Source organism: Egretta garzetta, unplaced genomic scaffold (assembly GCF_000687185.1).
Source record: "Egretta garzetta isolate BGI_Z169 unplaced genomic scaffold, ASM68718v1 scaffold306, whole genome shotgun sequence".
Lineage (NCBI taxonomy): Eukaryota > Metazoa > Chordata > Aves > Pelecaniformes > Ardeidae > Egretta > Egretta garzetta.
This window is the reverse complement of record NW_009260131.1, coordinates 2,804,684-2,822,978: the sequence shown is the minus strand read 5'-3', so window position 1 is coordinate 2,822,978 and position 18,295 is coordinate 2,804,684. Positions and strand designations below refer to the sequence as shown.

Below are 18,295 nucleotides of genomic sequence, written 5' to 3'. Positions count from 1 at the left end.
ATTTTCAAGATTTTTTTTCAATTTCTCAAAACAGGTACTTCATCGCTTTTCTCTTTCTTTGCTGTGATTTAGGACTGTGAGCATGTAAGTCAGACTGCTGAAGAGTTCTATACAGTAAGATGCCAGGTGGCAGATATGAAGAATATTTATGTAAGTAATGCCAGGCTGAGCTGTGTACTATAGATCACAATTATAAATGGGTACAGTCAAGTTTAAGAGACTGCACCCTATGGTGTTGAATATGTTGATGCTTTCTGTAGCTGTACTCTAGTTTTGGTGTGTTTCTCAGTTGATATTACTAGGTAATTTGGTTGAATTGTTTTATCTTTTCAATGCAACATGCTATCAGCTGGTGCCATTTGGAATTGACTCAAGACTCTGTTATATATAATTGCTCCCTTCTGTGTTTTAAAAATGCTATGGCAATGTTTTGTATGAGTGAATTGTAAGTGTCAAAAGTTTTTATATATACATGTACTATTGCTTATCAAGATAATTTAAAACTTACACCAAAATAATTCTAGGTTTTCAAGTTTTTTAAACGACTATTAATCCCCACACTTGGAATTTGAATTTAAGGCACTTGAATTCTTTGGGACAGCTTGGAATATTGAGTGCCATTTTTCTGAATTGGTTCCTTAATTTTGTGCTTGGCTTAGGAACTGCTTTTCGAGTCAAACTCTTCTCTTAGTTCAAGTGCACGCTCTTATTGCAAACTTTTTGATGCCTTTGATCATCTTACATAACTTATGGGAATGTTAATTAAGCTTACTGCAAGACTGAAAGAGAGGGATTTGTAAAGCAGGCCATGTAAGCACAAGATACAAATGTCTAAGAAACGTAAGCTCCTCCTTTTTTTGTTTATTACATGTAGGAATCTCTTGATGAAGTAACTATTAAAGATACCTTGGAAGGTGACAACATGTATACATGTTCTCATTGTGGGAAGAAAGTGCGGGCTGAAAAAAGGTATGATTAAGAAGAAACAAACATTCCGAATGTTTCTTTTTAGTAAATTACTGAAATTAGTATTGGAATAAGAGCAATCTTTTAGATGAAACAGGACTGTGTTATCATTCAGTTTGCTGCTGTGTGGGCCTCTCAGGATGTGGCGCCTGTGCAAATGATCTAGAAATCTAGAAACTAAGAAATCAGATTTCCAAAACAAAGGATACAAAGTGTCTTAGGAAAAGATCACCTAGACAGTAAAATGTTCGTGATTTTTTTTTTAATGTAAATAAAAAGAAATTTGTAGAAATTAGTACCTTTTGAAATATGTTTCTTCTCCTGTTTTTAAAAGATTAAATACTTTCAGAGGTTGTTTAGTACTTGTGTTACTTGTTATGCAGGACAATTGCTTAATCCCAAATTTCTTAATTAAAATTGGTAGTTTTAAAAATGTTTCCGTATTTTAAAAAGTCTGCTAATAAAGAGAAAGCTAAATAAAAATTTTATATTGTCTTTATATTGCAACTAACATTTCTTTTCTAGAGATGAGAAAACTCATAGTTGTTCTTGTGGCTGTTAAAATGACATGGGTGGAAGAGTAACCTACTTCAAAAACATTATTGTGAAGTTTATGAGATTTTATACAAGATATGTTCTGCATTGAAACTTGTCAGTTACAAGACAGTAACTCCATCTAATGAGGCAATTTGCATTGTTAAATTTATTCAGGACTCATTTTATGATATCATTTTAGAAAACTGTCATTCAAGCCACATTAGTAAATTTGATGTTTCTTTCAAGGCACGATGATAGGCCTAAATAGAATTGTTCAACAGGCTAAATTTGACCTTTCTGCTGCCAGTTAGGCTGCCCTGCTCTAGGGCATTATGGTAGCTGAATTTTATCTTTATGTGACTTAGCAACAGATTTCCAATTTTATGTTTGAAACAAATGTGTTGGAAATCTTTGTGAAAATACAATTTAACCCACTAAGCTTTCATAAATCATGATTATTTTTAATCCTTCAGGGCATGTTTTAAGAAACTACCTCGTATCTTAAGCTTCAACACAATGAGATATACATTTAATATGGTAACCATGATGAAGGAGAAAGTCAATACGCATTTTTCGTTCCCTTTACGTTTGGATATGACACCTTACACTGAAGATTTCCTCATGGGAAAAAATGACAGAAAAGAAGGTATGCCTCCTAAAGTGAATTCAACAGGCTTTGTCTCTCATCTGTGCGCTGTTTTCTGTATACATAACATATGCAAACAGTGACTTTCTTTTTGGAAAATAAAATCAAACATAAGTTTTAATCAACCTATAGTCCCCAAGTCACATATTTTATGTTTGTTACTGGCCTGTTTTGATTTTGCAGGATAGTGCTTGAACTTCAGCAAATGGCTGGCTAACTGACATCAAAAATAAGATGTGCTAACTTGGAGTAACTTAGTTGTTAGTCCCGATCTCTGCAGTAGTGATGCTTTGCAAAAAAAGCTGTCACTGTTTCACAGGCGTTGGGATCTATGCTGCTTGTTCTGGGTGTGGAGTTTCTGGCTGTCATCATTGTGGAGCACTAAAAAGAAAAAAATTAAAGTGCAGCTAGAGGAAATGTGTGATATTGAAGTTCAGGTGTTTAGGAAATAGCTGATTAAATATTGTATTAAATTATTTCAGGTTTTAAGGACGATGGTGAATATTTGAAAGAAACGGAAAGTTACGAATATGATCTGATAGGCGTAACGGTTCATACAGGAACAGCAGATGGTGGACATTACTACAGTTTTATCAGAGATATAGTCAATCCCCATGCTTACAAAAACAACAAATGGTGAGTTAAGCAAAACAAAATTTTATAATTCTGTATGTTTAAGTAACTAAAACTTGTTGACTTTGTCAGATGAAGTTCTACAGGAGATATGTGCTGTAGGGTCCCCTCAAAAGCCCAAAATGTTGGATAGGTGTAAGTAGATTAATTTATTAGCATACAAGTTCTTTTGTCAAGGCTGTAATGGTTATGGAGTGCCTTGGACGCAGGGGCAGCAGGAGAATGCCATGCTAGTCTCACAGCCACTGCTTGTTTCTTGACATGAATATCAATGACTTATCTCTACAAATGAACAGTAAGATTTAATAGCTTGTCCTTCATAAAATCTAGTTGTTACCTTTGGCTGAGCATACAGCTACATTTATGATTGTGAAATTCAGTCCTTTTCTTTTGTCTGCTCTCAGTGAAACAACAATTTGAATTTTTATTTGCTTAAACTCGTTGCATCCGTTGTGGCAGAAATGGTGTTACAATACCTAGGTTATCTAAATCTGTTCTTACTGTGCTTTTTATATATGGAATTGGTTTCAAATTTCATTTTTTTAGTTTATCTAGCTGGTGATCTTTTCTTACTGGCCAGCTCATCCTAGATGCAATTTACAGTGATATACTGGAATATTTGATAGCATTTATTTTTCTGTCCCATCTTTTCAAAGATTAAAAAAAGAGATATGATCTTCTTAGACATAAGTGATAGAAAGATGAATAAATGCAATGTAGTATTTTCTTTTTAAAATAATATTTTAATTTTTTTTTTACCTATGACATTCCACGTCTAATTTGGGAACTTCTGCATGCATTGGACATATCGTGGTTGTGAAGGGGAAGAAAAAGTTAGAGGAGGTAGCCTGGGAAATGGATGAGATGTGGGCATGGAAATAAGGGAGGGTCTTGTTAGGTGACATAAGAAAGCAGGGAACTCTCTCTCCTAGTAATTTCTGGATGTTGTATCTCAGATTCTTGGCTGAGGCCATGGAATAGGAGACAATATTTCCTCTATTACTGTTAGCTAGAATAGTCCAGTTTGAGTTCTATTATGTGGAATCGTTCTCCTATTTTAAATTTTTATTTCCATTTCACTCAAATTGAAAAGGAAAAGGAAAATCTTGGTTGCAGTAAAACCCTATCTGTACCAGAGTTAGGCTGGAAAGATGGGGAAAGTAATGTCTCTCTTGATGAAAAGAAAAACCAAGAAGTGTTGAAATGCTGCCGCCTTATTGAAAGGAAGTCACTTTTGGGATCAGTCTTTAGTTTGCTGTGATTCAAACAAGGTATTAGAAATTAATAGGAATACTTAAATCTGCAGAATCATTTTAAGTGCTTGTTACGCTTTATTTGCCCTTAGGGACAAAGAGCAATTGTTTCAAAAGCTTGCTGTTTTACAGGTATCTTTTCAACGATGCTGAAGTAAAACCGTTTGATTCTGCCCAGCTTGCTTCAGAATGTTTTGGTGGAGAAATGACCGTAAGTTATGGCTTTGATTTTTGTCATGTTCAACCATTACAGTATCTGTTCTGAAGATTTTCATGAAGGATTCCATAGTGTTCGCCTTTGGTCTGCCATCTGTCGTGAATGTATATGAAACAGTTAGAAGTGTTAGCTGGGTTTTATTAAACTTTTGACATCTTTGTTGTGCAGGTGATAATTTATCTTACCTTCATGTAGATAGCTGTTCCACCATTGATCTTTTCATAGGGTCTCCCTCTCCTTTGTGGCATGAAAGACTCAGCAGAGTGAATGCTTCCAAGCTGGTGATGCAAGCTCTCTAGTTTTTCTAGGCTTTCCATAGAACAGGAGTTAAGCCAATAAAGGAGAAGGGTCTTAATTTCTCCTGTACCAACTTTCAGATTATTTAATTTGTAAATACAAATCCAGATATTTTTATGCAGCTTTAAAAGACAGGTGTCAGAGGTATAGCCTAGGTATTACTAATGAATCAAAAAGTTAGTGAAGTCTCTCTCCAAAGAAGAGGCATTTCTTCACTATATCTGCTTTTTATCTTCATATTATCTATTTACTTATAAAAAAGTGAGTATGCAACTGATTTAGGAATCCTTTGCTAGGTTGGCTTTGTTGCACAGACTGTTGACTGAAGGAATAATTAAGTCAAGCTTATGCCTATTTTGGAAGAACAGGGCTTTTTGATCTTTGTCTATGCCTTGTGTCAGTAATTTACAGATTCTGGTCTGTGAACCTCTTCACGGTCAGATCCTTTTTCACTGGTGACAGAACTGATATTAGTGAGGGATATTCAAACTAATGGATCTACAGGCTTAAATAGTTTTGCTTGTTCCTTTTGTTGTTAAGAAAATAAAAGTTTCTTAAGCTGATGTTTGTTTGCTTTCAGTAGTGCAAGGTTTTTAATACAGTACACAGCTTTGTCTTTTGGGTCAGCCCGCTGCCCTTTGACATCAGCCTGAATATTTTTACACAGTATCAATACAAATAACTGTTTTATGAGACTCAACTGTTCTCAGGTTGTGCTTGAATTGATATTTTTTTATAACTATATATCATTATATGAACCCCATTATTACTAACTCAGTATCTTACTAAAACAGTCCTGTGAATGAGAAAAATCCTCTTGTCTGATAAAGAGAATATGCAGAAATGAAACAAAAAATCATTTTGTTTGGCAAATGGATAAAATACCTTAGGGTTCATAAAAGGAAGAGGTGCCAATGAGAGATGGATGAGACAGGAAATTGCATGCGATATAGGTCACAATATTGCATAGCAACTTTGAAAAATCAGAGCAGGCTACTGTAGAAGAAAAGAGAAAGACGACTACTTTGAGCAAGAAATAAATTGTCAGCAGCCTCTCTGCAAACGTCGTGAAATACTTTGCTTGCACATTTATCTCAAACTGTCAATAGCCAGGCTGTTATAAAAGTGTGTAATTAACAGTTTTACTTTCTTCTTGACAGACAAAAACTTATGATTCTGTTACTGATAAATTTATGGACTTCTCCTTTGAAAAGGTATTTCTCTTCCAAACACTTGTTATATGATTATATTTCTACTTTCATGATTTACCTCTCAAAGCAAAAATTATACAGATTTTTTTTTCTTAAAGACGCACAGTGCTTACATGCTGTTTTATAAACGGATGGAACCAGAGGAAGAAAATGGCAAAGACTACAAATTTGATGTTTCATCAGAATTGCTGGAGGTACAAGTTGATTTGTTTTAACACCAATTTTAAAATACTATAGGAAATCCTAAACAAATGGGGAATTGGAATAAACATGGGAAAACAAATAAGATTTAAATCAATAAAATGACAATCCTTTCATTTAGCTGTCTTCCTTAGCAGAATGTTGTTTGATAGGAAGTAGATGAGAAGATTTCCACTGTATGTAAATTTTAGATGTTTTCTCATTCTGTCCTGTATTTTTTAATTTGGATATCGGAATCATTTTGCTTCATATTTGTAAAAAATGGTAGAAGAGCAATGTTTGTTTGGTGTTTGTGAGTACTTATCAACATTTGCAATATTACAGGAAATATTCTCATTAACCACCATTTTTTGCATCCTTCAGTTCCTCAGCAACTTACTGCTCTGAGAGGGGACAGAATAAGAGAATAGTTCCAGCTGTTTGCTTGCACTTTTGCTAGTGGGTTGTGAAATTCTAAGTGAAAGCAATATAAGATCAGGACTATTTGTGCTTATGATGGGGAGCATCAGTCAGAAAAGGATCACTTCCTCCCCATAGTCACAGAGTAGCCCAGGTGTTGGTAAAAGGTGTAGGGGAAATAAAACCTACTAAGAGCTGCATCTCCCTGTGCTCCTCAGTGCTAAGGGCTGCTCTTCGGATACCTGGCTATTTACATAAAGATACTATTTAAGCCATGTATGGTCTGAGGAATTGGAAAAGGCAGTGCACACGAGCAGAGTGTTTCACTAGGGATCTCACTGTGCTGGATATATCCCAAATATGGGATTTGTAAGACATTCTTCTCCCTTTTTATATCACCTCGAAAAGCCAGGTGCCCTGCTCCCTCTGGCCAGCAGTATTACTTTATCATCTCTCACATCTTAGGTTCTTAACTTAAAAAGACTGCATCCCTAGCCAGCAAATCGGATTGTGCTTTTTATCCTTCTCAGTCTTAAAAATAATAATAGACTTTATCAGAGTTAAACTTTTAAACTATTTTTATGTGAAAAACGCTACAGACAGATTTGGTCAAAAACATCATTTTGGAGAGAGGAACCAGGGGACCTGGCATGAAATCCTTTTCTGGCTAATGATGGAGAGTCAAATCTTACTCTTGAAGACTTTATCAAAAGTTCACAGGGCTCCTCAGGCTTTGGGTGAGAACTTCAACCTTTCGACATACCTGGCTAGGCTGCTGACAAGTCTAACTGATCTCAGTGCAACTGTGTGTTTAGAGAGGGGGTTTTGTGGGTTTACGTTATTACACTCTCGCAGACATCAAAATACGGTCTTAAACTGTGGTTCTTTTTTAACATGTTGAACCAGTTCTCAAAATTTCAGCCTAAAAAAATGTGAGTAATCAAGTTATAAAAATGAGATCACAGAAAGAGAAGGTTCTGAGCTCTGTTCTGCAGTCATATGGCAGGCAAAACTAATATTCACTATAGTATGAATAAAACAGCTTCAAGCCAATCCTTTAAAATAAAATATTTTGAGAAATAATTTTTCATAAGAAACCCATTTTCTTAGCCATGGCAAGCATTTAAATATTCTTAAAATCTTGCTTATGTAGTGAAATAAACTGCTTTCTTGTATCTGATGTTAGCATTTTTTCTTCAGTGGATATGGCATGATAACATGCAGTTCCTTCAAGACAAGAACATTTTTGAACATACATATTTTGGGTAAGTTTTTCTTTAAAAAATGTAATATTAATGCTTCTTTTCTTCTTGCAGATTTTCATTATTTATTTTAATTAACAAATAAAATTACTGACTCTAGGTTTATGTGGCAGTTGTGCAGTAGCATCCCAAGCACGCTACCAGATCCAAAAGCGGTTTCCCTGATGACAGCAAAGGTAAGTACTTCCAAAGTATATCATCCTCATTTTAAATTTTACTTTGTTTACATTTTAATTCAGGCATTCTATAATTAATGGTGCAATATTTTTTTTTCCAGTTAAGCACTTCCTTTGTACTAGAGACATTTATTCATTCAAAGGAAAAGGTATTCTACTTACTTGTAAATTCTCATTAAGTAGCTGCATGAATATAGTGAAAAGTTTGTGCTTTTTCATTTTAAAAGTGTGATTTTGAGATGTAATAAGTACCATAGATGATACAAAGGTAACGTTTAAAGAGTCATTTAACACATTTATAGTAAACACTGCACAATGGAAAAAATGTGGGTTCTGGTTTTAGCTTACTTTGCCTCAGCGAAGCATCAGGAACAACAGATCTTCCGTTCTTTTAATTTGAAAATTCCTGGATGATTCTGGTTGTAACAAGCACTTGTTAAAGTCTGATGTAGAGGGGATTATTTACCATTGAGCAACGGTTGTGCTCATGAATTGTGAGGTTATAAATACTAGCATGAACAAGAAAGTTCTATCTGAAACATCTTTATTCTCAGCCAAATTTTACATCTCTCTCATCTGTGATGGCATAATTCTAGTAGCTCTAGATTGTCTGGGATTAGTAGGAATATGTAATAATGTCTAATTGGACAATTAGTCCACATGTGTAGGTACTACTTGCATAGTTTCAACGCATGTGCTGTTATTTTTGTGTAGGTGCAACATATTACTAGTTCATAAAGCATTTAGTGTTTGTAACTATATTCTTAAGGCTTAGTGCTCTAACTGACCATCTAGAAATATTTAAAGATTAAGTTGCAATTTATATTTTTTCTGTATTTCTTTTTACAGCCTACAATGCTTCAGTGGATTGAACTGTTAACAAAACAGTTTAATAACAGTCAGGCAGCTTGTGAAGTAAGTGACTTAGGAACTCAGCAAAGTACAAACCAACTTTCTATATATTGTTTAACTTTCCTGGAGGTTCGTATCCCTGGAATATTTTGGACTATGAACTACTGTATTTGGCATATTTGTGCACTATGAGATGAAATTCATCCTCTCTGAATATTGCAGATTCTGGGGAATTACTTGACTTTTAGTTTCAGAAGCCTGTGGTGAGACCACAGGCCAAAGTCATTTTGTCACTAGAACAGAAGACACACAGTGTCACAACCTCTTTATTTGATTATTACATACGGACTTGTGTAATTAAGGGGTTTTTAAATGAAATCACACAAGAGAAATGGAAAGACAGACTAATGTTTAGGGACTAGAATGGCAGGAACTGGAGTTGAATCCAAGGGAAGAGGGCAGTGAGGTAAAAGGCTGCTGTGCAATGAAGAGGCTTAGAGAGGGAGTAAGAACAACTAATGTCAGACTTAGCTGAGACCAAATTTATGCAGTACCTTGCTTGTGAAGCTGAGGATCTTTTACCCAATGTGTAGAAAGATTGAGAACTCCTAGAAGGAAGAGGGGAAAAAATGGAGGAATGTTTTTTATATAAGATTTTTCAGGATACTGCCTGTAAGGGAGTCTGGGACAAAGTAGAAAGAGGGTCTGAGAAACCATAGACAAAAAATTCACTGTGGTGTTGGTGAAAGCAATTTTGAGGTACTGAAGGAAAGTTTGTGATAGATTCTCTGTGATAGTTTGAATGTACAGGGACCCCAATACTTACTGTATCCCTCATTAGACCTTATTCAGTACAAATTAATTAAATTTGTTTTTCTTTTATAAATTGATTCTAGGTTGTTAAATTGTTATGTAACATTCAGTAATTCGGTCCTACAGTTTCGTTAGGGTGGTGTAGTCCTAAGATACTTAAAATGAGTGAAGACATTTAATATTGTAAAAAAATACTTTGGTACAATTAAAAGGAACAACAACTTGGATTCATTAATTTAAACTGTCTTTTCCTTCTGAATAAAACAAAATTCATGGAGTCAGAATACTCAGCTGTATTATTTGCTGAATTCTTCTTGTTATTTTTATACATTTTCTGTCTCCGGAGGTAGAAAGGCTTTTCCACATGTTAAAATGCAAAAGGGATCTAATTCAGGAACTACGTTCTTGTTTAAACCTATCTCCATTCTACAGGATTATTCAGCTTAAGCTTCGTTGTAAGCATCGGGTTTTTTTTGTTCTGTTGACATCACTTTTCAGGATAACTGTGTCCTTCCAGATAATTAAATAATGGCATGCAGAACACAGGGATAAGAAGATACTGGATATAAATTTATATTGATATTCATTGCTATTGATCTTCATTCCTTTCTTCTCACGTACAGAAGATGTTTAGATTTCCCTTGGATTAATGCTTGCTTATTCCTTAATAATAGTAACATCAGTTTCTCTTCAGACTTTAATATCATGCAAAAAGAAGATTGGACTAGAACGAGTTTGGAACAAAACTAACAAAGTATGTATCTTCTGCAGTGGTTTTTGGATCGTATGGCTGATGATGATTGGTGGCCAATGCAGATTCTAATAAAGTGTCCCAATCAGATTGTGAGACAGGTAAGAAAAAACGTGTTCCTTTTTAAGTCAAGTGACTACTTGACACATGAATAAAAATGGACAATTACTATGACACATACAATGATTCTGAAAGTTTTTATTACTACGTGTAATTATCTTATTCTTTTCCATTCTTGCACATGATTTAGAGAAAATATTTGGCCACAGGAGTGTTATTGTTGTTTGAAACAAAATCAGTATTACTGTAGTGCTGTGGTTGTACAGTTAGGATCACGTTAGATCTCACAAGAGATACAAATTAAGGTTTCTACAACACCCACATTATCTCTACAGATTTGAACACTCAAATGAAAAATGTTTTTCTTCTGAATTGGTTCAACAATAATGCATCAAGACACATGTTCAGAAAATAAAAAAACCTGTATTATATATATTCAGTACTCCCAACGGAAAGCTTCGCTTCTGAACTTCTGCGTTTGGGTTTTGTAGATACATTTAATTTTATAACATTATGCCACAACATTCTGTTAATACACTTTTCTGGAATTGAAAAAAACCTACATTAGTAGCATTTGGATGTTCACAGATATGAATAATATTAATAGTTTCACTTAGAATTATACTTTCTTTGCAAGTCATTTAGGTAAAAACTTCAGCAATTATTTTGTCTCACCTGAACCCTTCAATTGGCTTAACTTTTCTGATTATTAAAGTAATATTTCCATACAGAACTATACATAGTTTCTGTATGCAACCCATTATTAGAGGAATATATTTAGTGGGAGAACTCTGTGCAAGATCTTAGGCAAAGCTCTAATCCTTGATGAATGTTTAATAAATTAAAAATTACTGGAAGGAATTTCCTTAAAATTTTCAAATAAATTCTTATAGCCAGAGGCAAAATGAAAAAAATCTTGCCAAAAATATCTAGCGCTTCAGAAAATAGAGATAGAAGAAAAAATAATGTTTATGAGCAACAGTCTTAGGTCATGTTCCAGTTGTGTACAGTGCACCAATATTAAAAACTGGCTTTAGTGTTTCTCCATCAGATCTGTTTATAAAAAACAGGTTTGACTATTCTGGTAAAATACGAAGTGTCGTTACACTAATAAATGAAATGTGGGTGTCTCAATCTCCGCTTTAACTTTGAATCACATAGAGCTGGAAGTGATACTTGGAGACAGAATATTCTTTGCTTAGAAAATATGTACTGACATATATGTAAAAGAATGAACATGTGGAGTTCATTTACTTATGTATTTGCAGATGTTCCAGCGGTTGTGTATTCATGTGATACAGAGACTGAGGCCAGTGCATGCGCATCTTTATCTCCAGCCAGGAATGGAAGACTGGTAAAATAGTAACACCTGAAAACTTCTGTTTATTGCATGTGTTACAGCAACCGCTTTTGTTTAATTAATTATTCAAAATGGTCTTGTAAACCTAAAGTAGTACTGGTTTAATTGGTTTTTATTATTCTACCCAAAATACTCCAATTTATTTAAAAATACTACTGTGGTTGGAAAAGCCAGCATCTAAAGATACACTGTTTGAAACATTTGTTCCCTTAGACAGGGTTTTCCTTATGGTCTTTCTTTTCACTGCCAGTAATACACTGCAAGTGTAAATCTCTCTGCTTATACGTGAGAAGCCGGTTGTAAATTGGACCCATTGGCATATAGGTGCAAATTTTAATTTGTGCATCCGGTAAAAGAGGTTGGAGATGAGAGTCCAGTCCTGTGTCATACAGCTAAATCACCTTTTTTGTCAAAAAGTAGAAAAACCCCTATGGGATTCTATTTTGTTCTGCTAATTATCAAGAAAACTGTCACTTTGTCTCCAGTTATGAAAGACTTGTTCTTTTTGATACATAACAAGGAGAAGAGGGTGGTGGTTTTTCTTTCATCTCTTAGGTTAGGCTTGTGATCCTGATAATAACTTTCTTCCAGAGCAAAAGTGGCAGTGTGTGTAATAACTGTACTGCCATAACACAGTTCAGGACCTGAAGATACAGTTTTCATGGCAAAAAAAAGATTTTCATTTTCTCTGGGAGCCTTATTTAAATGACTCCGTCACTTGTTTTGTTGAATGATAAGATCCAACTCTAGGCAGATGAATAAGGTTGATAGTGCATGTTTTCTGTCTTGTCAGGATCTTGTATGTGTGTTTAGGAGGCTGCCTTTCCTTAGCTCCACAGTATAGTGAGCTGTAACAGCATTCTTTCTTGAAACTCAGGAAATTTGATATGCAAATCAAGATGATGATTTTAAGTAGGAGATCGCCTAATATTGTTTTTCTAAGAATTCTCTTCCTGACAAAAATTTTGATTTGGGATATTATTTTTATTAACCTTGAGTAAATATCTAAATGGGATATTGAAAAACCTTTGAAATATCTAAATGGGATATTGTTTTCAGTTCGGATGACATGGATGGTCCTGTGGAAGACATCGGCAGTCGCTCTTGCGTAACACGCTTTGTGAAGACGCTCTTGTCAATTATGGAGCATGGTGTTAAGCCTCACAGTAAACATCTCACGGAATACTTTGCCTTTCTTTACGAATTTGCCAAAATGGGAGAAGAGGAAGTAAGTAAGAGTCTTGTGGTTTTGGGAATTAGGTATGTATATGCATGTACGTATCTTCAAGTAATTCAATATCTACTCCTTTCAGAGCCAGTTCTTGCTCTCACTGCAAGCCATATCTACAATGGTCCATTTCTACATGGGAACTAAAGGACCTGAAAATGTAAGTTTGAGTATCTTGTATAACGAAAATGAGTCTTCCATGGTTTATATATGTAATAATTAGTGCCAGTTTCTCTTGAACCATCTTTCAGCTGTTAAATTAAAATTGCTTCACTCATACAATTTTTTGGCAGTGTTTAAGTGAATATAGTATTTTAAAAAGATGCTGTAAACTGGAGTTTCCTATTTAGTAGAGAAATAGATATTAAGTAGAAGCAATTAAAGTTACCCTCATCATGCTATTAATGGTAACAGTTGATTGCTTACTCCTATTGTACAACTTAAGCTTTTACATTTACTTCCTCTTTTTATTAAATAGACCACCACATCAGGCTATGTAGAGACTTCAACCAACCTAGCTTTTGCATTTGTAAATACAATTTAGCTTATGCAAAATGAATGCTTCAACATGAAAATCAAGTGGTTGGATATTTACCTGGTTTGATACATGCAAGTTTATTAAGTTGTTTTGAATAAAAGAGAGGACAGAAAATATGCAAGACCGTGTACAGGCTCTTTGCAATTAAAGCTCAAAATGTCCGCATCCAAGTTATCTTTCTTTCCATTCCCCCCCACTCTCAGCCGCAGGTTGAAGTACTTTCTGAGGAAGAAGGAGAGGAAGAGGAGGAAGAGGAAGATATACTTTCTTTAGCAGAAGAAAAATACAGGCCTGCTGCACTTGAAAAGATGATTGCCCTGATTGCTCTTCTAGTTGAACAGTCTCGCTCAGAAAGGCAAGAGCTTCTGAAAAACCAAAGCAAATTCTAATCTAAGCTAGTTCAGAAAGGAAGTAGAGATTCTATGGGTTTGAGCTTTTTTTTGTGGGCTTTTTTAACAGCATAAATGAGCTTCTGTATATGGGCCCATTATACTTTTAACCATTTAAAAGTCTAAGTACAAAATATTATTTTTTTCAGTTTTATGTCAATACCTTTTTTTCTCTTGTATATTGTGATACTGAAGAATATAAACTAACACTCAGTCCTGTATTTCTCCTTAACCTTACGTCATGATCTCTGAAGTAAAATGATAGTCTTTTTGTGTTTTAGGCATTTGACTTTGTCACAAAACGACATGGCAGCATTAACAGGAGGAAAGGTAATAAATATGACTGTATAAGCCTCAAAAAAATACACATATGTATGTGTACATATGTAATTGTAGACAGTGTACTAACATCTTACTATTTGTTGCAGGGTTTTCCTTTTTTGTTTCAACATATCCGTGATGGTATCAACATCAGGCAAACTTGCAATCTCATTTTCAGTTTGTGCCGGTACAATAATCGACTCGCAGAACATGTAAGTATCAGAAACCATAGCTATTTGTTGCAAATCTTTTCTAATAAGTGTAATGGGTTGATTTTTATTATTTTAACTGAATAAGCACAAGTCTAAGTGAGTTTTGTTTGTTTTGTTTTTAAGATTGTGTCCATGCTTTTCACATCTATAGCAAAGTTGACTCCTGAGGTATGTAAACATACTACCTGTATATTAAATAATTTGTATTAATATTTTTCTGTTTTAAATTACTTAAATAATCTTTTGTTAATCAAAAATCTTGCATGGAAGATGACCCATGTAAGTTTTTGTGACATTAAATGAAACCTAACTGCACTGTATATTAAGTTTTCTAAAGCAGAAATCTGGTATGCAGTTTAAGATGAAAGTTCGATTCGAAGTCAAATAACATACTACTTAGATTCTCCACCTCTACGAATTTTAAAAAAAAATTGGTAACAATAAAACATGTACGCTAGCATAAGTGCAGATATGTAATTACCCTCTGGTGTTCAAGTTTTGGGGCACTATTTTGCAGTTCTGTGCATGCAAACACATTTCTCAGTCAGAATAAATTCCTGCCTTGGTAATAACAAAAATGCTGAGAGTTCCAAATGGATTCCACATGAAAAATATACACAGAGTGGAGAAGTGTATGCTCACACAAGGACATTTGTGTATACTGCTGTCAGAAAAGAAAAAATAAGCAGGAAAAATTGAGGGCATCTCTAGCAGAGGAGGCATGATCATGGTCGGAAAAGCAGCACGTACTAAATCATTCTCATGACAGCTTTGCTTTGTGTGATAGAATGGGCACTATCGGATGACAGTCTACTTCCCTCCTGTCATGCTAACATTTGCTACGTTTCTATGCTTTTTTTGCTTTGCACATACACACATGCACCAGAGAGATTTTTGGTGAGGTGCAAAATATGTAATAATAGTAGTAACCACTCGAAGCATTGTTAAAAGCTGGGTGAGTCTTAGCAAACTTAAAAAAACCCAAACAAAAATCCATATTAAAACCAACACGTTAGAGTAGGAATAGTGGTTTCAGAGGAAAACAGTATGCCAGTAATAACCAGTATAAACCCTCAAAATGCAATGCTTCTGGATAAACTTTTCAGGACATGTTACATATTATGTAAATTCATAAAAATAATCTCTTCTCTGAGATAGTGCAAACTTCTCTATATGTAAAACAGGATAAATTGGTGTACAGCTGTACAGCTTGGTGGTTCCCCCCACCTTGGTTCAGAATAATGTCTGATGCAGTCAGACAGTGTGTGCTGTTATTTCCTTGTAACTATAGACTTCTACTAGACTGATCCTATCTAGCATGATCATGTTGCCTTGCACTGGCTATAAAAAGTGTATATGTATAAAAAGGTGTATATATATATATGTGGATTATTTACAGATTAAATAATAAGGGATTAAAAGTAATATAAATGTTCATGTCAGAAGCTTGCAGAAACAGACTTTTATGCAAATGTTTGGGGTTTTTTTTTTTAATGTCTCTAAAAAAATTAGTGGATGAAGTTAAATAGATCAAAATGGCTATTTTTATTTTTATGCATTACAGGCAGCCAATCCTTTTTTCAAATTGTGAATGCCACTTTTTGCTTCTTACATTCTTCAGAGGATATGGGAGGTACAACATGTAAAAGAAAACGGAAGCTAAACTGTCTTTCTCTTGTTCATTCTTCCATGCCTATGAAAGGGGTTTATATTTAATCTCATCCTTGCTGCATCAGTTCATGATTTTTTCTTGAATGACCATTTCTCTTCCCAATAAACAGCAACAGCTAATAGACATTTAAAAGTTCTGCTCTAATTTCTAGCATTACTTTAACAGCATTCTGGTTAACTGGTATTTCAGTTAAACTTTAAATTTTAGTTTAATGAGAAATTAATTTATTCATAATAAGGGTCTAGAATGCTGCTTCTAGGCAAATTCCAGTTATTTTTCCCAGTTACCCTTTTGCAAGGACTATAACATGCTTCAAGGCCCATCGTTTGTTAGCGGGGTTTTGTCCATTGTGTACTAGTTCTTTGAATATTTGTTTGACCTTTTTTTATTCCCTGTAAAATGCTCATAATCACTTTTAACCCATAAAATAGTGCTAAATTGAATCTAGTAGATAATTGCTGTGGTGCAGGATGATTCTTGCTTGCGTTTCTAAAGCGCGAAAGAGACTTCTTAACCACCTTGGCACAGGGGTGAGTTCCTTGATCTGAGCAATAGATTAGGAATTAAAGCTTTCACTTCAACTAACTGCTCTTTGGGTTACCAGTACAACTTACTGGCTTTATGACAAAGACTGCTGAGGACAAGCCATTGAATGTCCGTTCTCTTTAATACTCTTTCAAAAGTGGGGCTGGGGTTTGTAAAAGATGACTACTGTGCAGAATTGAGACCTCTGTTAAAACACAAACCTGTCTTACCCACCGAAGCACTGTGGGATAGAACATGGATTGCTGTTCAAATGTATTTTACTCCTGGTTAGGAGCAGTTATAGGATAGGAACAACTAGGCAATCCGAGAAGGCATGTACCAAGTGTTTGTTAGGTGTCTGATCTGAATATGAATTAGCTGTTACTGCTGTACCTTGGGTAAAGAGAGCTCAACACCGGATCTCAAGGTCAAGAATTACATCTAGCGGCTTTCTGTATGTATACAGGGAAAGGGTAGGTTATGAACTTCTCTCAGCAACAAGGAAACCTTTCCAAGAGAGTTTTTGATAATATACAAGTTGAGGCATGAAGTACACATGCTTCATGCTTCAGTCAGTAGCCACAAAATTTATGTGTGTAATTTGTTAAGCAATCCTGGTTTTTATTTTGCTCCCTGTTGTCAGTACACAAACTGAACCTACAGAGGAAGCAAGTTGATGACAGGTTTCTGTTGGAAAGCCAAGCTTTTAGCAGTAGAAGTCATCAGTTTGGTCTCTGGTGTTGCCAGCATTGTTATCCTTACCTTGTTGACACAGGTCTAGGGATATAACTTATGTAGGCAGGGATGAAAGGCCCAGTGGTTAATGCAGAGACAGACACTTGTAGGGTGTAGAACCTACTTTTGCACCCACTACAGTTTCTAGAAGTCGTTAAAAAGTCATTGAGCGATGAAGATGAAGACAGTGAGCAATGATAATCTCTTTCTTGGAGATACCCTCCAGCTATTACAAAGGAAACTTGACAGATCAATTTGTCATTTCTAAAAAAAGGGATGAGATTATTGTTAATGTATTTATTCTTAAATGGAGATTAAAATTTTATAAGCAGAGTTTTGGTCATGTCAGCTGCTCATGTTCTTCACGTGGATTAGAGTAGTTGGAAACCGCTTCAGCAGTTGAAATTGCATATTCATAAAAAACATAATAGTTACCCTCAGCATGAAGCTATATGAACATACTTGCATACCACTGATGTTCTTTTGGTATAACTTGTGTAAAAGTACAGATTCACAGTTAAGGTTCTGTGTTAGCTATTTAAAATAAAAAGATTTGTTTACAAAGACAAGATTGTTCAGTTTCCTACGTCCTCAGCATTTAAACTCTTATGTATCTCAAATTATGCAGAAAGGATACGTAGAGTAACTTCCTGGGCTTAGACTGAACTTTCAAAGTCTCTGAACAAGATTCAGAAGCACAAACCAGTGAAATTTTAATAAGGGGTTTCTTTGTCTGCCAGAGCACCTCAGTCTTGTAGGTGCTTTGATGGCCCTATGTGATTTTGAAAAAATATTTTTGAAGTCTTAATAGTTATTTTTAGGTTGGTTTTTTTTGTTAATACAATCAGTACATACAGTGCCTGGATTGGCTGGCTGTGCAAACACCTCGAAACAAACTAGCTCACAGCTGGGTGCTGCAAAATATGGAAAATTGGGTTGAACGTTTTCTACTGGCACACAACTACCCTAGAGTGAGAACTTGTAAGTTAATTTCAATTGAAGAAAATTATACTTCTGTTGTAGCAAGTTACTATGCACATG

The 18,295-nt window shown here is 34.9% G+C and overlaps 1 protein-coding gene across 1 annotated transcript in view; it reads left to right on the top strand.

Annotated features, from left to right (window-relative positions):
• The window catches only part of USP34 (ubiquitin specific peptidase 34), a 139,101-nt gene that overhangs the window by 94,918 nt on the left and 25,888 nt on the right, over positions 1–18,295 (top strand). Inside the window, 21 exon segments of the mRNA XM_035896988.1 lie at positions 1–150; positions 875–969; positions 1,977–2,149; positions 2,632–2,785; positions 4,168–4,246; positions 5,710–5,763; positions 5,859–5,954; positions 7,561–7,625; positions 7,723–7,798; positions 7,900–7,947; positions 8,648–8,713; positions 10,235–10,315; positions 11,543–11,628; positions 12,694–12,862; positions 12,948–13,022; positions 13,604–13,755; positions 14,071–14,119; positions 14,218–14,322; positions 14,446–14,490; positions 15,887–15,964; positions 18,103–18,235. The exon segment at positions 1–150 is cut by the window's left edge and continues 54 nt beyond it. Coding sequence (XP_035752881.1) covers positions 1–150; positions 875–969; positions 1,977–2,149; positions 2,632–2,785; positions 4,168–4,246; positions 5,710–5,763; positions 5,859–5,954; positions 7,561–7,625; positions 7,723–7,798; positions 7,900–7,947; positions 8,648–8,713; positions 10,235–10,315; positions 11,543–11,628; positions 12,694–12,862; positions 12,948–13,022; positions 13,604–13,755; positions 14,071–14,119; positions 14,218–14,322; positions 14,446–14,490; positions 15,887–15,964; positions 18,103–18,235 — 2,029 coding nt within the window.